The 25889-nt window shown below is 45.2% G+C and overlaps 1 protein-coding gene across 2 annotated transcripts in view; it reads right to left on the bottom strand.

Annotated features, from left to right (window-relative positions):
- Window positions 1-689: 689 nt before the first annotated feature.
- The window catches only part of sde2 (SDE2 telomere maintenance homolog (S. pombe)), a 51760-nt gene continuing 26560 nt past the window's right edge, over window positions 690-25889 (bottom strand). For both annotated transcript variants that reach the window (XM_072550770.1, XM_072550769.1), the window contains one exon: window positions 690-1341. In XM_072550770.1, the coding sequence (XP_072406871.1) occupies window positions 1126-1341 (216 nt within the window). In that variant the 3' untranslated portion in view covers window positions 690-1125. The remainder of the gene's footprint in view (window positions 1342-25889) is intronic.

Raw genomic sequence — 25889 nt, 5'->3', positions numbered from 1 at the left:
GCCACGGGCCCAGGTCCTGCAGGCTTTAGTTTGTTTGAAATGAGCTGAGGACAGTCCTCCTGCACAGGGAGAGATTGGCTCAGATGTATGAACAACATCCCACTCCCTAACTGCCACCCCAACTCCTGCACCCTTCTGATGAGGAAGATCCAGAGCACAGAGGAATTAAGTAGCTGGTTCCTAGGGCCCAAGAGATTAGATTACTTACTTACAGTGTGGAAACAGGCCCTTCGGCCCAACAAGTCCACACCGACCCACCAAAGCACAACCCACCCAGACCCATTGCCCTGCATTTACCCCTTCACCTAACACTATGGGCAATTTAGCACAGCCAATTCACCTAACCTGCACTTGTTTGGACTGTGGGAGGAAACCGGAGCACCCAGAGGAAACCCATGCAGACACGGGGAGAATGTGCAAACTCCACATAGTCGGTCACTTGAGGTGGGAATTGAACCCGGGTCTCTACCGCTGTGAGGCAGCAGTGCTAACCACTGTGCCACCGTGCCGCCCATAACAATACAATGACTGGAGAACCAAAGTTTGTGCAATTGTAACTCACTGACACCCATGGGACCACACTCCACTAGGAATCAATAACAGCTGGTGGCAGGAGACTACACCTCACTCTCCATAGTGCAATCCTCACTAGGAAACAACACAGCTGTAGTGATGAGTAAGAAAGAAAATAAAGAACAAAAAAGTTTATTTTCAGCATTTTTTTATAATACAAATTTAAAAAACATGACATACAAGTCTTAACCCACAGCTTTCACTTGAATTGAGCCCAACGTGCCATGGTCAGTGGGCTGAGAGCATCATGTTACAGGATTCAGAGGCACTAATGATGTGTGTGGCCTGTCTACAACATAGGGTGATGCACAGGTTGGGGGTTTGAGAAACCGTGCACTGACTGTCCAGTGCACTGAGCTTGCAAAACCACTTGCTACATGGTCAGCAACCCAATTCTCAACAAGAGCTTTATTCAGAAGTCTAGAATATTCCAAATTCCCAATGATGTCAAGACATTAAGTCCAATTTTTCTTCCTTTCTTTAATGGTCATTTATTCAGGACAGCTATGAAAATATGAAAACAGTTTTATAAAATAGAACAACTTGTCTGGCTCATTTCTTTTTCCCTTTAGCTGGCTTGGCAAACAGCGTTGGGTCAATCTGTTCCTTAGACAATCCCTTCACAGAGTAAAGTCTCGCGGCACGCTCCTGCAAGGTGCCCCCACATTTTAATCCAAGTGCCATCAATTCACTCTTGAGTCTGTCCAGCCCCAAACCCTGGAGTTCTTCTGCAGAGTTAAAAGCTGTCCAATCCTTCAATGCAGACTCCTGGGGTGGAGAAGAGAAAAACAAAGTGTTATTCAGTTACTAAAATGTACCAGCGCACAGGCGGTGCGATGAATATTCCTGGACATTGGGGATTCTTTTTTGAATCCTCCTGACTGATAAAAGCCAGCCGTTTTGTTTTAAAATTTCATCTGAAAGATAGCACCTTTGACAACATTGTGCACCCTTGTAACTGCACAAGGCTCTCAGTGTTGGTTTTTTAAGCTTGGAATTTGACAGAGGGTGGTGGTGGAGGGTTGTTTTTCAGACTGGAGGCCTCTGACCAGTGGAGTGCCACAAGGATCAGTGCTGGGTCCTCTACTTTTCATCATTTATATAAATGATCTGGATGTGAACACAAGAGGCATAGTTATTAAGTTGCAGATGACACCAAAATTGGAGGCATAGGGGACAGCGAAGAGAGTTACCTCAGATTACAACAGGATCTTGACCAGATGGGATGAAAAGTGGCAGATGGAGTTTAATTTAGATAATTGAGGTGCTGCATTTTGGGAAAGCAAATCTTAGCAGGACTTATACACTTAATGGTAAGGTCCTAGGGAGTGTTGCTGAACAAAGAGACCTTGGAGTGCAGGTTCATAGCTCCTTGAAAATGGAGTCACAGGTAGATAGGACAGTGAAGGCAGCGTTTAGTGTGCTTTCCTTTATTGGTCAGAGTATTGAGTACAGGAGTTGGGAGGTCATGTTGCAGCTGTACAGGACATTGGTTAGGCCACTGCTGGAATATTGCATACAATTTTGGTCTCCTTCCTATCGGAAAGATGTTGTGAAACTTGAAAGGGTTCAGAAAAGATTTACATGGATGTTGCCAGGGTTGGAGGATTTAAGCTATAGGGAGAGGCTGAACAGGCTGGGGCTGTTTTCCCTGGAGTGTCAGAGGCTGAGGGGTGACCTTATAGAGGTTTACAAAATTAAGAGAGGCATGGATAGGATAAACAGAAAGTCTTTTCCCTGGGATCGGGGAGTCCAGAACTAGAGGGCATAGGTTTAGGGTGAGAGGGGAAAGATATAAAAGAGACCTAAGGGGCAACCTTTACACACAGAGGATGGTACGTGTATGGAATGAGGTGCCAGAGGAAGTGGTGGAGGCTGGTACAATTACAACATTTAAGAGACATTTGGATGGGTATAAGAATAGGAAGGGTTTGGAGGGATATGGGCCGGGTGCTGGCAGGTGGGACGAGATTGGGTTGGGATAGCTGGTCGGCATGGACGGGTTGGACTGAAGGGTCTGTTTCCATGCTGTACATCTCTATGACTCAAACCCCTGTAAGGCTGAGGTGTGAGAGCTACCCATCCACTGAACCTCAGTTGACCCTTTGGCAGTGAACTGTATCAGAAATCAGACCAGCTGAAAAACGGAAAGATCAACCCAAATGTCAGGAAGCTTTTTCAAAACAAAATCACATCAGGGATTCCTGCTCCCAATCTTACCTGAAAGCTCATACAGTTAATGCAAAAGTTGACACATTAGAATTCCTACAGTGTGGAAACAGACCCTTTGACCCAACAGGTCCACACCAATCCCCTGAAGAGTATTCCACCCAAACCCATTACCGTACGTTTCCCCCGACTACTACACCTAACCTACACATCCCTGAACACTATGGGCAATTTAGCATGGTCAATCCACTTAACCTGCACATCCTTGGACTGTGGGAGGAAACTGGAGCACCCGGAGGAAACCCACGCAGACACGGGGAGAATGTGCAAACACCACACAGTCGCCAGAGGTTGGAATTGAATCCGGGTCCCAGGCGCTATGTGGAGCAGTGCTAGCCACTGAGCCAACACAATTGTTGACTGCAATTGTTGTGTACTCAGTCACATAGCAGTAGTGAGCCAACAGGAGGCAACACATAGGGAGGGTGCACGTGAGTTCCTGACTGGCTGGCTTGCAAGGTCAAAGTTACAGAACAGTTGCTTTTGGACCTCAGAGTCAAAGCAGAAACCCTTATGCCTGATTCTCCAGCTTCTCAGATACTGCCTGACCAGCTGTGCTTTTCCAGCACCATACGTTTTGACTCCGATCTCCAGCATCTGCAGTCCTCACTTTCTCCTTGCAAACATCACTCTCCACTGGCCCCCCGCAGCGTGCACCACCATCTAGTGGGGAAGTCGAGAATAAACTTCCCTTCAGCTCTGAAGAAGAGTTACCTACACTCGAAACGTTAGCTTGTGTGCACTCTCTCTCTTTCCATGGATGCTCTCTGAACCTCTGATCTTCAGCATTTGTTTTCAGTCGAGAATAAACTTGCCAAGCTTCCCCCAACACTAAATCTCTCTCCTTTCAAATCCTATCCTGATGACATCGTCTGTTGCTTTTCCAATTGCAAAGAGCTCTAGATGTGTGTGGCCTGTCAGAGATGTTCAGAGAAAAGTTAGCAGTTGTGTTTCAACCTAAAATAAGCTCTTCCAGCCACTTATTTTCCTAAATAATGACCTGCTTAAAAAGAAACTTGTATAAGCTCTTGTATAAACCTGAGAACAAGAAAGCACCAGAAGATTTTGTGGTTGATGTTACAAGCCCAACTTGCAGGGTGATAGATGTGATTGTGTGATGCGTTCCACAGGGGAATAATCTAGCAACCACTGTCTGGAATCATATATGAAGAATGACCACTGTAGGAGGGCTATAAGGAGGGCCTGCAGTCCAAGAAAAGACAAGTTCAGAATAGCAAATGGATTACAAAATATACACTGGAAAATCAACATTTCATGCAAAAGCCCTTCATCAGGGAACATTCGTAATGAAGGACTTTTGTCTAAAACGTCTATTTTCCTGTTCCTCAGATGCTGCCTGACCTGCTGCGCTTTTCCTCAACGCAATCATGTGTGAAAGAGTTGCCCCTTAGGTCTCTTTTATATCTTTCCCCTCTCACCCTAAACCTATGCCCTCTAGTTCTGGACTCCTTCACCCCAGGGATGAGACTGTGTCTATTTATCCTATCCATGCCCCTCATGATTTTATAAATCTTTACAATCACCCCTCAGCCTCTAATGCTCCAGGGAAAACAGCCCCAGGCTATTCAACCTCTCCCTACAGCTCAAATACTCCAAACCCTAGCAACATCCTTGTAAATCTTTTCTGAACCCTTTCAAGTTTCACAACATCTTTCCAATAGGAGACTGTTGCAATATTCCAACAGTGGCCTAACCAATATCCTGTACAGCCGCAACATGACCTCCCAACTCCAATACTCTGACCAATAAAGGAAAGCATACCAAACGCCTCCCTCACTATCCTATCTAACTGCGACTCCACTTCCAAGGAGCCATGAACCTGCACTCCAAGGTCTCTTTGTTCAGCAACACTCCCTATGACCTTACCATTAAGTGTATAAGTCCTGCGAAGATTTGCTTTCCCAAAATGCAGTACCTCACATTTATCTATTGCTTAATTCTGTTTCTCACTAGCTGCTTATGCTGTTTGGCATGCAGATGGTCTTGTTTGATAGCTTCACCAGATTGACTCCTGATTCTTTAGGTATGCCTGGTGTTTCTCTTGGCATAATCTCCTACACTCTTCATTTAACATAGAACATAGAACAATACAGCGCAGTACAGGCCCTTTGGCCCTTGATGTTGCGCCAATCCAAGCCCACCTAACCTACACTAGCCCACTATCCTCCATATGCCTGTCCAATGCCCGTTTAAATGCCCATAAAGAGGGAGAGTCCACCACTGCTACTGGCAGGGCATTCCATGAACTCACGACTCGCTGAGTAAAGAACCTACCCCTAACATCTGTCCTATACCTACCACCCCTTAATTTAAAGCTATGCCCCCTCGTAATAGCTGACTCCATACGTGGAAAAAGGTTCTCACTGTCAACCCTATCTAACCCCCTAATCATCTTGTACACCTCTATGAAGTCACCCCTAAACCTTCTTTTCTCCAATGAAAACAGCCCCAAGTGCCTCAGCCTTTCCTCATATGATCTTCCTCCAAACCAGGCAACATCCTGGTAAATCTCCTCTGTACCCGTTCCAGTGCCTCCACATCCTTCCTATAGTATGGTGACCAAAACTGCACACAATACTCCAGATGCGGCCGCACCAGAGTCTTATACAACTGCAACATGACCTCAGGACTCCGGAACTCAATTCCTCGACCAATAAAAGCCAGTAAGCCATATGCCTTCTTCACCACACTATTTACCTGGGTGGCAACTTTCAGAAATCTGTGTACATGGACACCAAGATCCCTCTGCTCATCGCATTTAATCAGACTGATCCCATGATTTGATGGTAACAGCAGAGTAGGGGATGTGCCAGGCCATGAGGCTGCCGATGAGAGTACAATTTGATTGCCGATGGCCCACAGCACCTTATGGGTGCCAATCTTTGGTTGTTAGATCCCTAAAGAAGTCAGTCCCATTTCACATGATGATAGTGCAAAGCAATGTGATAGAGGGTATTCTCAATTTCAAGGTTTGACGTTGACATTTAGGGTGGCTCAGTGGTTAGCACTGCTGCCTCACAGCACCAGGGACCTAGGTTCAATTCCAGCCTCAGGCGACTGTCTGTGTGGAGTTTGCACATTCTCCCCTTGTCTGTGTGGGTTTCCTCCAAGTACTCTGGTTTCCTCCCACAATTCAAAGGTGTGCAGGGCAGGTGAATTGGCCATGCTATATTGCCAAGTCAGGGGTAAATATAGGGTAGGCCAATGGGTCTGGGTGGGTTGCTCTTCAGAGGGTCGGTGTGGATTTGTTGGGCCGAAGGGCCTGTTTCCACAGTATAGGGAATGTAATCTAATCTAAAAGAAAACAAAGACTGCATAATGGTCATTTTTACCAATACTATCATAGAATCAGGCCATTCAGCCCACACTAACCCTCTGAACAGCATCCCAGCCAGACCCACCTCAGCTACCTTATCCCTGCATTTCCCATGGTTAATCCACTTAGCCTGCACATCCCTGGACACTATGGGCACTTTAGCATGGCCAACCCAGCTGGCCTAGTAGTTGACACATGCACCTGCAGCTGGCAAATTGCTGAGGATAGGGTCAAGTATGTTCTTCCCTCATCATCTGGCACTGACCCAGTCTAGCAGCAGCATCCTTTCAGACTTGGCCCATTTGCTCAGTACTGGTGCTACCATGCTCCCTCAGTGCTGTTCAACATGGAGGTTTCCTTGCCCATGTTTGACCAGTTGCCATGTGACTTCATGGGGCCCAGAGACCATGTCCAGGACTCCCAGGGAACTCCCTCCAGACTGTATATTACTGTGCCACTGTTTCTACTGGCTCTGTCCTGATGAGAGCAGTTGATACAACTGAATGGTTTGCCAGGTCATTTCAGAGGGCAGCTATGAGTTAATTACATTGCTGTGGGTCCCGAGTCACACATAGCCCAAATAAGACCGTTTCCTTCCCTAAAAGGACATTAATGCACAATTGACAATGGCTCCATGTCATAATTAGACTTTTAATTCCAGATTTATACTGAATTTGAACTCAAATTCCACCATCTGTCTGTCTCTGGATTACTCTTCCAATAATACTGCGAGACCATAGACACAGTCATAGAGATGTACAGCACAGAAACAGACCCTTCGGTCCAACTCATCCATGCCGACCAGATATCCCAACCCAATCTAGTCCCACCTGCCAACACCTGGCCCATATCCCTCCAAACCCTTCCTATTCACATACCCATCCAGGGTGTCTCTTAAATGTTGCAATTGTACCAGCCTCCACCACTTCCTCTGGCAGCTCTTCCGAGAAAGTTTAAATATTTGCATTTTTTTTAATAACATCTTCCTCCTATGAAGTGTAAATTGACACCATTTTCAGACATCTGACTGATGGATATACTGGTTGATATTGGGCATTAAGGTACAATCGGAGACTGTGGTTTTGGACTGTCAGGGTGGGTCCTTAAATGGGTTGTCTGCAGTGTTCATTGTGAATGTTACCACTGGGTGGTGCAGTGACAGCACGTGCTCGAACAGAGCTTGGCAAGGGAACAGCAGCAGTCTGGAACAAAAATGGTGCTGCCCATATAACCATAACAAATAGGGACAGATATAGGCCATCAGTCCCACAAACCTGTTCCAACATTCAGCAGAATCATGGCTGATTTGGCATTCCTCATGTTCACTTTTCTCCTCTTTTCCCTGTAACACACTCCTCTCCAACTCATCACGAATCTGTCTCAGTCTTAAAATATACACAAGGACTCTGCTCCCCACAGCCCTCTGTGGCAAGGAATTGGAAAGACAATCAATTCAAGAAATTTATAAGCCCTTACGACATAAGGACGGAATTAGGCCATTCAGTCCATCAGGTCTGCTCTACCATTTGATCATGGCTGTTATGTTTCTTGACCCTATTCTCCTGCCTCTTCCCTGTAACCCTTGATCCCCTTATCGATCAAGAGTCTATCTTGGTCTTAAATACATTCAATGATTTGGCCTCTACAGCCCCCTGCGACAATGAAGATCACCACCCTCTGGCTGAAGAAGTTCCAAGGCTGTGCCCTCAGATCCTAGTCTCTACTAACAAAGACATCATCGCCGCGTTCACTCTACCCAGGCCTCTCAGTATCCTGCAAGTTTCAATTACCCCCACCCCATTCCTTCTAAAACCCATCAAATACAGACTCAGTTCCCAATCACACCTTGTATGACAAGCTTCTCATCCCCAGGATCATGCTTGTAACCTCCTCCGGACCCTCTCCAACACCAGCACATCCTTCCTTAGATTTGGGGTCCAAAACTGCTCTCCTATCCCAAACATAATTTGACCTGAGCCTTATACAGCCTCAGTAGTACATTTCTGCTTGTGTATTCTAGCCCTCTTGAAATGAACGCTAACATCGCATTTGACTTTCTAACTGCTAACTGAACCTGCACGTTCACCTTAAAAGTCCTAATCTGGAGATGCTGGTGTTGGACTGGAGTGTACAAAGTTAAAAAAAACATCACAACACCAGGTTATAGCCCAACAGTTTTGAGGAAACACTAGCCACAATCACCTGATGGAGAATTGCTCCGAAAGCTGGTGCTTCCAAATAAACCTGTTGGACTATAACCTGGTGTTGTGTGATTTTTAAATAAGAAGTCTAGTTGAGGATTCTCCTAAATCCCTTTGTGCTTCAGCTTTCTGAAGTCTTGTCTTGTTTAAAAAATTCTGGATTAGCGGTGCTGGAAGAGCACAGCAGTTCAGGCAGCATCCAAGTTTTTACCTCTGTTTAAAAAATAGCCTATGCCTCTTTCTTCCTACCAAATAGCAGAACCTCATACTTTGCCACATTGTATTCCTATTTCTTTGCCCATTCTCGTACCCTGTCCAAGTCCTTCTGCAGCCTCCCAGTTTCGTCAACACCACCTGTCCCTCCACCTTTGTGTCATCTACAAACCTAACAAAAATGTCCTCAGTTCCTTTCTCCAGATCATTCATGTTTACCATGAATAGCTGTGGTCCCAACACTGACCCTTGCAGAACTCCACCAGTTATCGCTGCCATCCTGAAAAGACCTTTATTCCTACTCTGCCTTCAGCCAGTCAGCTAATCCTCTATCCATGGCAGTATCTTGCCTCTAACAGCATGGTCTCCTATCTTATTTAGCCGCCCCTGTGCAGCACCTTGCCAAAGACCTTCTGGAAATCCAAAAACAACACATCCACTAGTCACAGATGTACAGCATGGAAACAGACCCTTTAGTCCAACCCGTCCATGCCGACCAGATACCCCAACCCAATCTAGTCCCACCTGCCAGCACCCGCCCCATATCCCTCCAAACCCTTTCTATTAATATAGCCATCCAGATGCTTTTTAAATGTTGCAATTGTACCAGCCTCCAACACTTCCTCTGGCACCTCATTCCATACACATACCACCCTCTGTGTGAAAAAGTTGCCCCTTAGGTCTTTTATATTTTTCCCCTCTCATCCTAAACCTATGCCCTCTAGTTCTGGACTCCCTGACCCCAGGGAAAAGACTTTGCCTATTTATCCTATCCTTGTCCCTCATAATTTTGTAAACCTCTATAAGGTCACCCCCTCAGTCTCCAATGCTCCAGGGAAAGCAGCCCCAGCCTACTCAGCCTAGACTGTAGTTCAAATCCTCCAATCCTGGCAACATCCTTGTAAATCTTTTCTGAACCCTTTCAAGTTTCACAACATCCTTCCGATAGGAAGGAGACCAGAACGACACGCAATATTCCAACGGTGGCCTAACCAATGTCCTGTACAGTCGCAACGTGACCTCCCAACTCCTGCACTCAATACTCTGACCAATAAAGGAAAGCATACCAAACACCTCCTTCACTATCCTAACCCCCTGCAACTCCACTTTCAAGGAGCTATGAACCTGGACTCCAAGGTCTCTTTGTTCAGCAACACTTCTAGGACTGTACAATTAAGTGTATAAGTTCTACTAAGATTTGCTTTTCCAAAATGCAGCATTTCCCATTTATCTGAATTAAACTCCGTCTGCCACTTCTCAGCCCGTTGGCCCATCTGATCAAGATCCTGTTGTAACCTGAGGTAACCTTCCAAATGGTCCGCCGTCATTTCTGCCACCTCCAAACGTCTGCCGTCATTTCCGCCACCTCCAAACGGAACCCACCACCAGGGATATATTTCCCTTCCCTCCCCTATCAGCGTTCTGAGAAGACCATCCCGTCCGTGACTCCCTCGTCAGGTCCTCACCCCCCACCAACCCAACCTCCACTCCCGGCACCTTCCCCTGCAACCGCAAGAAATGCAAAACTTGCACCCACACCTCCCCCCTCACTTCCCTCCAAGGCCCCAAGGGATCCTTCCATATCCACCACAAATTCACCTGCACCTCCACACACCATCTATTACATCTGCTGCACCCGATGTGGCCTCCTCGATATTGGGGAGACAGGCCGCCTACTTGCGGAACGTTTCAGAGAACACCTCTGGGACACCCGGACCAACCAACCCAACCACCCCATAGCTCAATACTTCAACTCCCCCTCCCACTCCACCAAGGACATGCAGGTCCTTGGCCTCCTCCATCGCCAGATCATGGCAACACGACGGTTGGAGGAAGAGCGCCTCATCTTCCGCCTAGGAACCCTCCAACCACAAGGGATGAACTCCGATTTCTCCAGTTTCCTCATTTCCCCTCCCCCCACCTTGTCTCAGTCAAATCCCTCGAACTCAGCACCGCCTTCCTAACCCGCAATCTTCTTCCCGACCTCTCCGCCCCCACCCCACTCCGGCCTATCACCCTCACCTTGACCTCCTTCCACCTATCGCATTTCCAACGCCCCTCCCTCAAGTCCCTCCTCCCTACCTTTTATCTTAGCCTGCTGGACACACTTTGCTCATTCCTGAAGAAGGGCTTATGCCCAAAACGTCGATTCTCCTGCTCCTTGGATGCTGCCTGACCTGTTGCGCTTTTCCAGCAACACATTTTCAGCTCTGATCTCCAGCATCTGCAGTCTTCACTTTCTCATCGAAGATTTTAACCTTCTTCACTGTCCACTACACCTCCAATTTTGGTGTCATCTGCAAACTTACTATACCTCTTGTGCTCACATCCAAATAATTTATATAAATGGCAAGAATTAGTGGACCCAGCACCGATCCTTGTGGCACTCCACTGGTCACAGGCCTCCAGTCTGAAAAACAACCCTCCACCACCACCCTTTGTCTTCTACCTTTGAGCCAGTTCTGTATCCAAATGGCTAGTTCTCCCTGTATTCCGTGAGATCTAACCTTGCTAATCAGTCTCCATGGGAAACCTTGTCGAACGCCTTACTGAAGTCCATATAGATCACATCTACTGCTCTGCCCTCATCAATCCTGTTACTTTCTCAAAACACCCAATCAAGTTTGTGAGACATGATTTCCCACACACAAAGCCATGTTGACTATCCCTAATCAGTCCTTGTCTTTCCAAATACATGTACATCCTGTCCCTCAAGAGTCCCTCCAACAACTTGCCCACCACTGACATCAAGCTCACTGCTCTATGGTTCCCTGGCTTGTCCTTACCACCTTTCTTAAACAGTGGCACCACATTTGCCAACCTCTAGTCTTCCTGCACCTCACCTCTGACTATCAATGATACAAATATCTCAGCAAGAGGCCCAGCAATCAGTTCCCTAGCTTCCCACAGAGTTCTCAGGTACACTTGATCAGGTCCTAGGAATCTATCCACCTTTATGCGTTTCAAGACATCCAGCACTTCCTCCTCTGTAGTAAAGACTTTTTCAAGATGTCACCATCTATTTCCCTACAGTCTATATCTTCCATATCCTTTTCCACAGTAAATACTGATGCAAAATACTCATTTAGTATCTCCCCCATTTTCTGTGGCTCCACACAAAGGCTGCCTTGCTGATCTTTGAGGGGCCCTATTCTCTCCCTAGTTACTCTTTTGTCCTTAATGTATTTGTAAAAACCCTTTGGATTCTCCTTAATTCTATGTGCCAAAGCTATCTCATGTCCCCTTTGTGCACTCATGATTCTCCTCTTAAGTACACTCCTACTTCCTTTATATTCTTCGAAGGATTCACTCGATCTATCCTGTCTATACCTGACATTGGCTTCCTTCTTTTTCTTAATCAAACCCTCAATTTCTTTTGTTACCCAGCATTCCCTATACCTACCAGCCTTCCCTTTCACCCTAACAGGAATATACTTTTTCTGGATTCTTGTTGTCTCATTTCTGAAGGCCTCCCATTTTCCAGCCGTACCTTTACCTGCGAACATCTGCCTCCAATCAGCTTTTGAACGTCTTGCCTAATACCGTCAAATAACCTCTCTGGATGCATTTCCGGGAATATCCTCCTTCAGCACAGCAGTAATGCTATCCTTATCAAAAATGTCACTCCCCCTCCTCTCTTGCCTCCCTTTCTATCCTTCCTGTAGCATTTGTATCCTGGAACATTAAGCTGCCAGTCCGACCCATCCCTGAGCCATGTTTCTGTAATTGCTATGATATTCCAGTCCCATGTTCCTAACCATGCCCTGAGTTCATCTGCCTTCCCTGTTAGGCCCCTTGCATTGAAATAAATAGTTTAATTTATTAGTCCTACCTTGTCCCTGCCTGCCCTGACTGTTTGACTCACTTCTGTTCTCAACTGTACCAGTCTCAGATTGATCTCTTTCCTCACTGTCTCCCTGGGTCCTGAGTGTTTCTTCAATGCAAATTGGCTACAATGTGATTGAAGAATTTAGATCATTTGTAGAATGCAGACTTTCATTCCCTGTATTGGCTGTAATGAGATTCTGGTCCCATTGGTTTAAATGGTGCTGCTATTATGGTGATTTTCTTATAACATGGGATCACACAGGAACAAAACTATCACATTATATCAGAACAGACTATACATGCTTTTTTCCGTCTCCTGATTTATTTGCTTCCTCACATCCTGATTACTACTCGGAGGCCTGTACACAACTTCCAGCAGGGTCCTTTTCCTTTGCGGCTCTTCAACTTCATCCACACAGATTCTCCTCTCAGTCTTAAATCAGCCCTCTGGCCTTAGACTCTTCCATGAAGCGAGACATCCTCTCAGGATTTAAAATCAACTAGGAGAAAGCGAGGACTGCAGATGCTGGAGATCAGAGCTGAAAAATGTGTTGCTAGAAAAGCGCAGCAGGTCAGGCAGCATCCAAGGAGCAGGAGAATCCTGAAGAAGGGCTCATGCCCAAAACATCGATTCTCCTGCTCCTTTGATGCTGCCTGACCTGCTGCGCTTTTCCAGCAACACATTTTTCAGCATCCTCTCAGGATTTACCCTGTCCAGCTCCATAAGAATCCCATGTGTTTTAATGAGACCACCTCTTACTCTTCTAAATTCCAATGTGCAGAATCCCTATCCCATTTAAACTTTGCACCACACTGCATTAAATTCCTAAGCAACAGCTCACTGATATGAACAGGCGTTTGACATTTTGCTGCAATTATTTAAAATATTCCAACACAAAATACAGTGTAACTTTGGAAGGATTAAAGCTCAGAAATCACAGGATGGACCTCTGGGAAACCTTGAGTAAACTTAACAGGGTTATCTGTGTCACTGGGTGCAGGAGGTTCTTTTTTTTGAGGAGGAGGAGAGCTGGTCCCAGCCAGGTAGACAACTTAAGGCTGTACATGGTGTCCACATGCGCACACAAACTCATCCTGGCAAAAAAAGTTGTGTTGTGACAAAGTCAAGTTACTGGCCCAATTGTTTCCCCTCAGTCCAAAGATGTGCGGGTCAGGTGAACTGGCCATGCTAAATTGCCCACAGGTTTTAGATAGAGGGAAATGGGTCTGGGTGGGTTACTCTTCGGTGTGGACTTGTTGGGGGTGGCACGGTGGCTCAATGGTTAGCACTGCTGCCTCACAGCACCAGGGTCCCAGGTTCAATTCCAGCTTCGGGTGACTGTCTGTGTGGAGTTTGCACATTCTCCCCGTGTCTGCGTGGATTTCCTCCGGGTGCTCCAGTTTCCTCCCACAGTCCAAAGATGTGGTCTGGTGAATTTGCCATGCTAAATAGTGTTAGGTGCATTAGTCAGAGGGAAATGGGTCTGGGTGGGTTACTCTTTGGAGGGGCAGTGTGGACTGGTTGAGCCAAAGGGCCTGTTTCCACACTGTAGGGAATCTAGTCTAATCTAATCTAATCTAATTGTACATGTGACATTTTGGCATTTGGAATAATTAGAGTTTTGAGGGGCAACAGACAGAAAAACACGAGTGTATGAAACCAGTGGTCAATACCCAGAAATTTAAAAAACTAAACATATGCATCAATGCCAAGAATGAATACACATTCATTCATAACACATGACACCTCACTAACCAACACAACTGTGGAAAGATAACCATTGAACAGTTATCACAAACAGCTCCATCTGATAAGCATGGTTATCAGTAGCTTCCTGTCATACTAACTTGGCCCTGGGGCATTTCCTACAAACATGACAGAGTTACACAAATGCAATTACTAACATGGTGCAGCATTGTCATGTATCGTAGTGTTACATTTATACGTCACAGGCAGAATGTCAAACTAACAGTTGCTGCTATTCTGAATTCAATACCTTTTTTAAAATTACAAAGTCAAGGCCAAAAATGAAGTTACCCATCCCCTTTATTTGTTCAAGTGTGGCAAAAATAAGGGGACACAGCTGAGCTCAAAGCTGTCGTGGCCAAAGTAGTTGAAATGCCTCCAAAAGCCTCACAAAGAATTGATTAATTAGATTCTCTACACCATGGAAACAGGCCATTTGGCCCAACAAGTCCACATCGACCCCCCAAAGAGTAACCCACCCAGACCCATTCTCCTACCCTGTTTACACCCCTGACTAATGCACCTAACACTATGGGCAACTTAGCATGGCCAATTCACCTAACTTTGGACTGTGGGAGGAAACCAGAGCACCCGCAGGAAACCAACGCAGACAAGGGGAGAATGTGCAAAGTCCACAGAGGCTGGAATCGAACCGGTGTCCCTGGCGCTGAGAGGCAGCAGCGCTAACCACTGAGCCACCGTGCTGCCTGATGCCCAGGAATGTGGGACATTTCCCAACACCATAATTTCCCAACAAGATGCCAGTCATTTTTATAACAGTTATGAAATCACAGAATGGTTACAGCACAAGTTCACACCAGCTTCCTGCAAGAGAAATTCACCTAATCCAAGCCTTGTTCCCAGAGCTATGCACATTTCTTGCTTCAGATAGCTGTCCAATTGTTATTTAACAAATCCTCCTTGATCTTCAATGACATTACCATTCCACTACCAATATGACATTGGCCAACCATATGAATAAAACAAGCAAAAAACAGCAGGTCAGAGGCTAGCAACTCTGTGACGAATAACTCACATTCTGGCTCCTTAATGCCCATCCACCATCTACAAACATGAATGAGGGTTTGCACATACTCTTCACTGCCTGGATGAGTACAGCTTAAATAACATTCACATAGCTCAATAATATTCAGGACAAAGAAGCCTGCTTTGATTAGCAACCCATCCATCACCTTCAACATTTACTACCTTCTTCACAGATGCACATCAGCTGCAATGTGTACCATCTATAGCAACTCACTAAAGCACCTCTAACCACCTCCTAAACCAGCGACCTCCACCACCCACAGGAACAGCAGCAGATACATGGAAACTCCACAATCTACAGGCTCCTCTCCAAGCCACTTACTATCCTGATGAATCAGATAGATTCCCGATGAAGGGCTTATTGTCCTGCTCCTCGGATGTGGCCTGACCAGCTGTGATTATCTAGCACCACACTCTTCAGCGTGGAATCTATCACTACCCCTTCACTGCCACTGGGTCAAAATGCTGGAATTTCTTCATAGCACAGTTTCTCTAAGAATAGCAACAGCCCATCACGACCTTCTCAAGTGCAATGAGGAATGAATGATGAATGCTGATGGGCCAGCAACATCCACATCCCATGAAGAAATAAAATTATCCCTTTAGAAGGGCAATTGAATCTTGTCACCATATTCTCATGGAGTACGTGCCAGATCCTCAGTCAGTCATAGTGTAAAGGATTCTCCACATCTTGTTATTGGCCCTTTGCCAATCACCTTAAATTTGTGCTCCCAAAGTCTTGATCCTCCTTCATTAGGATCAATTTCTCTTCAACTTAGCTGAAATCACAGAAGTGGCAGGACTGGTTGAGAGAGTTGTTGGAAAGGCGCTTGGAAATTTACAAAGCTTTTTTTCCCTATTTACTTCCATAATATTTTGACCCTCGTGATTGCTTCTGTTCTACATTATACTGTGCTCACATGAAGGGCTTATGCCTGAATTGTCGATTCTCCTGCTCCTCGGACGCTGCCTGACCTGCCGTCCTTTTCCAGCACCGCACTCTGGTCTCCAGCATCTGCAGTCCTCACTTTCTCCTCGTATAGTTAACTCCATGATTTTGAAGATTTCTGCCAAAAACTCTCTGCACTGAGAACAAAGTACTACTTTATGAAGAAGGGTCACTGGAGTCAAAACGTTAACTGGTGTCCCTCCACAGATGAGGTCAGACTGAGTTTCTCCAGCAGTGTCCATTCTTGTTTGAAATGTCCAGCATCCACAGTTCTATGGTTTGTTTTAACCTAGAGAAAGTGCGTTGCCATCCCTTTATCACTACGGAATTAAAATCCGGCAATGCTCTCTCCACCAGCACTCTGGGACTATCCCTACCATATAAAGGCAGCATCACCTTCTCTCTACCTGAGGACAGCCAATAAGTGCCAGTCTTGCCATGATACCCTAAATGTGTTTTTGAAATTCAGGGTATGATTAAGTCCCGATCACAACTTTTGGAACTTTGACACAGAGACGTCAATGGCGTGCTGAATCCTACCACTGAGTGTGGAAGAATCTAAACAGAGGCTGTGACCACCCCACCCTTCGCTCCAATAACAAAGTTCTGGCATCATCGAAACAGAACCTTATGCCATTCAGTCTCTTGATGCTCTTCTATCAATTTATTACACTGTGGCTCATCTATACCTTTAACCCGATTCCAAATCGCTCAACATCCTTGTTGAATAAAAAAAAATTAATCTGCGTTTAGAAATTTTCAAATGCATCAAGATTTTTTGCTCTTTTTGCAGAGTTCAAGATTTCCATTACCGTTATAGTATGAACTGCTTCCTAAATCAGTGCTAGAGTTATGATTATGCCCCTAATGGAGAAAATCAGTTCTCTATTGATCCTTTCTAAATTATTTATTGCAACGAGTTTCTGTTGAAACTGCCCTTCAATGGTGAGAGAGTGTTGCTTCTTTCCTCAGGCACTTGTTTGTACACAATGTTAGGTTTTGCCCTGCAGCCCAAAGTCAAGTCAGAGTGGTTAAAGTCGGAATGTCAGACCAATTGATGTCGTCTCAGGCTCTCATCAAACACAAGTGCACCCTGCAGATGTGTATTCCAGAAGCTTCCAAGATAGACGGGGATAATTCCCAGCAGCAGGAATGTGGATTGCAGGATTTCACAGGCTAGTGATTATCCTTTTTGATTGCAGGATTTGTGAGCGGCCGTTTGTAATGCAAACGAAAATGTCAAGAATGTATAGTCATGCAGCTCCTACTTATTGAGAGAGTCAGGCCAACTAGTGTTTTTTTGTATTCTGATTCCATTTGTTAGACAAGTTAGGAAAACACTTGTCTTTGGCAAAAACCTTGTTTGTACAGATGTTCTATATATTTTAAGCAAGCAAAATGTGGCATGGAATTGACATCTTGTTAAAAGTAACCAGACTATGACAAGAATTGATGAATATAGTTAAAAATTATTTTCCAAGATTTTAAATAGAGGAATAAAATGTAATTTGCTCCAAGTCAGTTAGTTTCACAGTCACACAGAACAACACCATGTTCAAAAGATCTACGCTTTCATCAAGTCTTCACAACTTCAGGATATCCCAAAGTGCTTTTTCATCACAAACATCTTCTGACGCCTTGCTGCAAATGCAGAAAACATGACAGCTAATCTGTACACAGCAATCTCTCACAAGGAGTTAGCTAACTGACTCAAGAGGCGACTGGCAGAATAACACCGACTCACTCATTTCCTTCAGTGAATTTGAAGCAATGTGGTTGATGGCCAACTGTCCTCTGCTACAGCCGAACAAGCCATTCCTTTTCATCAATCGCTACCAAATCTCAACAAAGACACAAAACCAGATAGACCATCTGGCTTCGACCTAGCCACTGAAAAGACAATGGCAGAAACTGGCCTGCTGACCCTGCAAAGTCCTCCTAACTAACGTCTGGGGGCTAGCGCCAAAATGGGGAGAGCTGTCTCTCACACTAGTCAAGCAATAAACTGACATATTCATACTCTCAGAACCGCATCTTACAGACAATGTCCCAAACACCATTTCTGGGTCTGTCCTGTCCCACCAGCAGGTCAGACCCAGCAGAGCTGGCAGCACAGTGGTATACAGTCGGGAGGGAGTTACCCTGGGAATCCTTAACATTAATTCCGGACCTCATGATGCCGGGTTAAACATAGGCAAGGAAGCCGCAGTTGAATATCACATACTGCCCTCCCTCGGTTGGTGAATCAGTGCTCTGCCATGTTGAGCACTTGGAGGAAGCACTTAGAATGACAAGGGTGCAAGGGACAATGTGGAAAATTGCCCAGGTACGTTCTATACACAAAAAGCAGTACAAATCCAACTCAGCCAATTATCACCCCCATTAGTCTATTCTAAATAGAAGTGATGGAAAGTGTCATCAACAGTGCTATCATACAGCACGCGCTCAGCAATAACCCACTCAGTAATGTCCAGTTTGGGTTGCGTCAGAGCCTGCTAGCTCCTGACTTCATTCTAGCCTTACTCAAACATGGACAAAAGACCTCAATTCAAGAGGTGTAGAGAGAGACAGTGTGACAGCCCTTGACTTCAAGGCCACATTCAACCACTTGGTACCAAGGAGCCTGAACAAAACTGGAATCAGTAGCAATGAGGGAGCAAACTCTCTGCTGGTTGGAGTCATACCTGGCAGATTGGAATTTGGTTGTGGTGGTTGGGAGATTAATCATCTCAATTCTAGGAAGTCTCTGCAGCAGTTCCTCAGGTTCGTGTCCCAGGACCAACCATCTTTAGCTGCTTCAATTACCTTCTGTCCATCATAGAGTCAGAAGTGGGAGTGTTCTCCAATGATTGCACAATGTTCAGCACCGTTTATCACTTCCCAGATACTGAAGGAGATCATGTTCAAATGCAACAAGATTTGGACAATATCTAACCTTGAGCTGCCAAGTGGCCAGTAATATTCACATGACACAAATGTCAGGCAATGACCATCTCCAATAAGACTCAATCTAATAAACATGCCTTGACATTCAATGGTGTTACCATCACTGAACCAGCTTGGGGTCTTTACTGACCTGAAACTGAACTGGACTCACTACATAAATATGGTGGCTACAAGGGCAGGTCAGAGGCTAGGAATACTGTGGCAAATAACTCATCTCCTTACTCCCCAAAGCTGCCCACCATCTACAAGGCATGAGTAAGGAATGTGATGGAATACACCCCACTTGCCTGGCTGGGTGCAGCTCCAATGACACTCAAGAAGCGGGACATCATTCAGGACAAGCAACCCACTTGATTGGCACCACATTCACAGGCATCCACCCCCTCCACAACTGACATTCAGTAACAGCAGTGTGTACTACAAGATGTGATGTAGAAATTCACCAAACATTGTTCGACAGCACCTTCTAAACCCACGACCACTTCCATTTCAAACAGACATGGGCAGCAGATACTTGGGATCACCATTGGCAGGCTCTCCTCCAAACCACTCACCATTCTGACTTCACAGAATCGCTACCGGGGTGGGGAAATGGCCATTCAGCCCAACAAGTTCCTACTGACCCACTGAAGACCATTCCACCCAGACTCACCCCTCGCCCTATCCCTGCATTTCCCATGGCTAATCCACCTAACACATCCCTGATCACTACGGGTAATTTAGCATGGGCAATCCCCTAACTTGCACATCTTTGGACTGTGAGAGGAAACCAGAATAGCTGGAAGAAACCCACACACACAAAGGGAAAATGTCAGTGAAGAGTTTTCACAGTCGCCCAAGATGGAAACTGAACCAGAGTACACAGTGCTGTGAAGAAACAGTGCTAATCACTAAGCCACCCCATATATCGCTGTTCCTTCACTGTCAGTGCATTAAAATCCTGAAATTCCCTCCCTTCACAGGACTGTGGGCCTACGTATAGGACATGGACGGCAGCAGTTCAAGAAGGCAGCTCCATCCAGTTACAATCAGAGTTTACAGCACGGAAACAGACTCTTCAACCCAAGTTGTCCATGCTGACCAAATATCCTAAATTAATCTAGTCCCATTTGCCAGCACTTGGCCCATATCCCTGCAAACCCTTCCTATTCATACAGCCATCCAGATGCCTTTTAAAATGCAGTAAAATTGACCAACCTCCACCACTTCCTCTGACATCTCTTTCCATACACGCACCAACCTGTGAGAGAAAACGTTGCCCCTTAGGTCCCTTTTAACTCTCTCACCCCTCACCCAAAATCTATTGCCCCACCCACCTAACCCCAGGGAAAAGACCTTGCCCATTTATCCTATCCATGCCCTTCATGACTTTGTAAACTTCTATAAAAGGTCATCCCTCAGCCTCCGACGCTCCAGGGAAAACAGCCCCAGCCTATTCAGCCTCTCCCTATAGCTCAAATCTTTTCTGATCCCTTTCAAGTTTCACAAGATCTTTCCGATAGGAAGGAGACCAGAATTGCATGCAATATTCCAACAGTGGCCTAACCAATGTCCTGTACAGCCGCAACATGACCTCCCAACACCTATACTCAATGCTCTGACCAATAAAGGAAAGCATACCAAATGCCTTCTTCACTATCCTATCTACCTGTGACTCCACTTTCAAGGAGCTATACAAGGGAAACTAGGGTAATAAATGCTGGTCAGCTTGCAATGGCCATATCTCATGAATAAATTAAGAAAAGCAGCACGGGTTAATTGCTTTACTGAGGTAGTTCTTGTATCTTGGCCCCTTAGTGATATCAAGCTTAACTGATCCAGTCTCTCTTCACACAGCAGCCCTGGCCTGCCTCCCCACAAATCGGTCTGATAAATCTTGGTTTCACTCTTCCATAGCCTGAACATGGTTTATCCTCAGCTAAGACAACCAAATGTGCACATGAAACTCCAGGCTTGAACCTATCAAGGCCTTGTAGAAGAGCAGAAAGAAATCCCTGCTCCTGTACATGAATCCTCTCGTTATGAAGGCCAATATATCACTTGTTTCATTCACTGTCTATTGAAGCCACCTGCTTACTTTCAGCGACTGGTGTACAGAGACTTCCAGCTTGCATTACATCTCCCCCTTTCCCAATCTGTCACCATTCAAATAAGTTGCCTCCCTGCTTTTGCTATGAAAATGGATAATCTGATCTGATTCATTTATTGTCATGTATACCAAAGTACAGTGAAAAGCTTTGTTTACAAGTAGTACATGCAGATCATCGTAAGCAAGGATGTAGAGATCAAAAAGACTTAGAGGCATCATTTAAGTTTAAAAGCGTAGAACGGCTATAAGAAATGTTAGAGTTCAATCTGCTGTAGGGAGCTCGCAGGGAGTCGAACGGTATCAGCTTCATCTCGAATCCAATCTCTCGGTTATCTGCATTATATTTTATCTGTGATAAACTTGTTCAGTCACTTGTCCAGACCAAACTGAAGCATCTCTGTACCCTCTTCACAGCTCTCCCTTCCAGCCAGCTGTGTGTTGTCTGCAGACTTATGTTTATTCACCTCATCAAAATCATGAATATACATCATAAACAGTTGAGGTCCAAGCACTGATCCCTACACATCTCTGCTTGCTAGGACTATTTGCTGCCTGTCTACCAACCAGGTAACCATGTCAGTATGATACTCCAGGTCTCATTTCTTTTAAATTGGCCAGGAAATATGGACACGGTCTTGATTTACTGCTGTCCGAAAGGCAGTACCTCCAATATTGCAGAATGCCCTCAATACTACCCTTGAATCATCTCCACTAAACCTAATCCACATAATGCCAATGTAAGACTGAGCACTATGAGCCAGTGTTTGAAAGATACTATTCTCATCTTTACGTCACTCCTCTCACTGAAAGTTGGGTAAATTCAAATCGATATCAAAGTTGAGAAAACAAGTTGTTTCGAGTCAAAATTTCTTTTTACATCCTCCGAGAGGAGATATAATAGATTTTTTTCAAAGTCACGAGCAGACTAGATGGAGTAGCTAGGGAGGAGCTGTTCCTATTTGTAAAAGGAACAAGAGGACATAGATTTAAAGTGATCCGCAAAAGTAGTAAACGTGAAGTGAGGAAAAGCTGCTATTTAGCACACAGCTTGGATATTGAATGCACTGTGTGGAAGTATGACATAGGTAGGTTTAATTGAGTCATTCAAGAGAGCAATGGCTGATTATTGGGGTAAAAATAACATACAAGGGTATGGGGGAGAAAGGAGATTGGCATTAGGTAATGATGCTTACTGTATAAGCCAGTGCAGGCACAATGGCTGAATGGCCTGCTTCGGCACCGCAACACTACCGAGATTGAGATAACTTTCCTTCTCATGCTTTTGACCTTGAGTACAACATAATTGCATGAGTACCTCCCCAAACCATCACTGCAACAGAGTGTCGAGATTAGATTCCCTACAGTGTGAAAACAGGCCCGTTGGCCCAACCAGTCCACACTGACCCTCTGAAGAGTAACCCACCCAGACCCACTACCCTCTGACTAATGCACCTAACACTACGGGCAACTTAACCTGGCCAATTCACCTGACCTGCACATCGTTGGACTGTGGGAGGAAACCGGAGCACCTGGAGGAAACCTACGCAGACACAGGGAGAATGTGCAAACTCCACACTGACCGTCTCCAGAGGCTGGAATCGAACCTGGGACCCTGGTGCTGTGAGGCAGCAATGCTAACCACTGAGCCACCGTGCCGCCACGTTAACAACAATACGCATTTTCATAAAATTTTAAACATGATAAAATGCCTTAATGTGCTATCAAATGAAATTTAACATAGACACAAGTAGTAACAAATGCAGATTATGAAAGGGCTGTAAAAGAAGTAGGGGTTCAGATAGATTATAAATGAGGAGAGGTAGAGCTGGAGAGGTTAAGAGGGACTTCTAAGGGCACAGTCCATACAACTGAACCAAGGTGATGAACTGAACAAAGTTAGGGATGCATAAGGGATAAAATTACAGGGATGCAGAAAAGGCCATGGGGCTGGAGGAAATGATGTATACACTACAGCGAGGGTGTAGGAGGATTTGCAAAGAAAGATGAGCATTTTAAAAATCAGACTCAAAGATCATTAACCACAGAGGTACTGCAGAATACACAAGCTGGTTTTCACACATGCTCACTCCTAGCATCCAAGTGGTTCACTGATCACCCACTTTGGCTAGTTCAATAGTAGAGTCAATATAGGAACAAATTACTGCAGATACTGGAATCTGAACTGAAATTTTAAAAAATGCTGGAGATTTCAATGGGTCAGGCAGCATCCACGGAGAGAAAGGAAGCTAACGTTGAGTCTAGATGACTCTTCACTTCAGCTCTGAAGAGTCACCTAGACTCAAAACGTTAGCTTGCTTCCTTTCCATAGATGCTGCCTGACCCATTGTGATCTCCAGCATTGTTTTGTTTTCGGTATCAAGTCAATCATTGCACTCTGAATACATCACAAGCAGAGATCATGTATTATGGAAAACAGACTTGGAAATCAATCTACTGGGCCTTATGCTCTTTGGTATCTTGTTGGATAAACCCAGAGCCACTGGCAGTGTTAAACATGTCTTTATTACCCTTTCATTAACTGCAGTGTTGATCACTTGTGCCTGACTGACAGAAGACAGTTCCTTTACAACAATGTATATTTGAACAGTTGGTAGCCAGTCTAAAGCAGTAATTTTAATTGTGGTGCGCTGATTTGCTACTTCCTAATTCATTGCCCTATATTTAATTATTTTAATGAAGCATTACGAGTCTGACAACATTAACACCACATTCAGCTGAGAAATAAACTGAATACATGGCTGTATATTCCACTTCAGGTTCAGACAAGATGGAATCTGTAACTGACTTCCCCACAGTTGAATTCCCTATCATAAGCAGTAGTTAAGGTGACTAGCATTTAAGAGGAAGCTAGATAAGCATATGAGAAAGAAAGGAATTGAGAGTTATGTTGATGGGATTACATGTCATAGAGGCTCATTTGGAGTAGAAACTTCAGGAACATTAGCATTATGGACCCAATATCATTCCATGCAAGTCTGAAAGCCCTCAGTGACCAGCTGCTCCAGAAGTGAATTCACATACTTGATCGAAAGATTAGATTAGATTAGATTCCCTAGAGTGTGGAAACAGGCCCTTCGGCCCAACAAGTCCACACTGCCCCTCTGAAGAGAAACCCACCCAAACCCATTCCCATACCCTATATTTACCCCTGACTAACGCACCTCACACCGTGTGCAATTTAGCATGTCCAATTCACCTGACCTGCGCATCTTTGGATTGTGGGAGAAAAGCGGAACACCTGGAGGGTGCCCACGCAGACAGAGGGAGAATGTGCAAACTCCACACAGACAGGCGGGAATCGAACCCAGGACCCTGGTGCTGTGAGGCAGCAGTGCTAACCACTGAGCCACCGTGCTGCCCATTGTTGACATCTCCGCAGCAGTAATAAAACTACTGAGCTCTCATTTTCAACGACCTTTTAGGAGTCCCCATCAGATGACAGCTACTTGGGTAGAATGTGCAAATCTGAACACTATGCAATTCACCTTTGATATGAAAACATTTAAATTTATGCAGCAAGTACAGCATGTTACTTTAATTACAGTTAGGGACAGGCTACTGGCCAAGGTTTTTCTAATGCCACTAAAGAGCAAATTAATCTTCCTTGACAGTGCTGCCCACTTACAATGCAATATCACAATCACTGCCACAGAATCCCTACAGTGCGGAGCTGGCCATTCGGCCCATCAAGTCTTCACCCTCTGAAGAGCATCCGACCCAGACCCACCCCAATCCCTCCCTATCCCTGTAACCCTGCCTTTCCCATGGCTAATGCCTCTTGCCTACACATCCCTGGACACTATGGGCAATTTAGCATGGCCAATCCACCTGACCTGCACTTCTTTGGACTGCGGGAGGAAACCGGAGCACCCGGAGGAAAGCCACGCAGACACGGGGAGGATGTGCAAACTCCACACAGTAACCAGAGGCTGGAAGCGATCCCAGGTCCCTAGCGACTGTGAGTCAGCAATGCTAACCACTGAGCCATCACTGTGCAGGGAAGATATAAAGACTTGAGAATTTCAGAACTCCACACCATCAAAACCTTAACTGTGTGCTCTTATGGTCGTCTGTGCTTTGTGCCTACTGTTTATTTTGAAATTGTCTCAAATTCCCATGTTTACCTCCCATGTCTATCACGATACAATTGGCTCAGTAAGAGGACAAGAGAGGAATAGCTCAAGTTCCTGTTTCTGATCACAGGTTTCAGCAAAGCTTCTAGACTATATGTGAGTTCACATCAAATACAGATGGGACAAATTTGATTCCAATGTCCCCCTCACCGCAGCTGTTGCACACTCAGTAGCTAGGTCACACATGGATCGTGGCTACTTAAAAGAGAGATGAAGGGCTGATAGACCCTACAGCACTGTACTTCAGCACTACATCATCATCCTTAGGGAGAAACAGATGGAAGCAAGGGAGAAGGGACAAATAAGCAAAGGAATACACACACAGACTTTAGTGCTGGTTATAAATTTCACACAAGCTACCCCAGTCCTTTGTAAACACCTAATGAGTTTTTTTTTTAAGTTAGCCCATTCCCCTAGATAGTTTGCGATTTCCAGAGGTTAGAAGGTGTCATTCAAACTTAACAGGTGTGACTGACTTCACAGGCTTTTATGTCTGGTCTCGTAATCCATTTTGTCTGGAATAAAGCAGCTCCTTTAAAACCTCAAAGGCAACCTTCAGTCTCACAGAGAAGGCAA

Source organism: Chiloscyllium punctatum, chromosome 3 (assembly GCF_047496795.1).
Source record: "Chiloscyllium punctatum isolate Juve2018m chromosome 3, sChiPun1.3, whole genome shotgun sequence".
In the NCBI taxonomy this organism is placed as follows: domain Eukaryota; kingdom Metazoa; phylum Chordata; class Chondrichthyes; order Orectolobiformes; family Hemiscylliidae; genus Chiloscyllium; species Chiloscyllium punctatum.
Note: the sequence above shows the minus strand (reverse complement) of the source record. Positions and strands in the feature narration are given on the sequence as shown.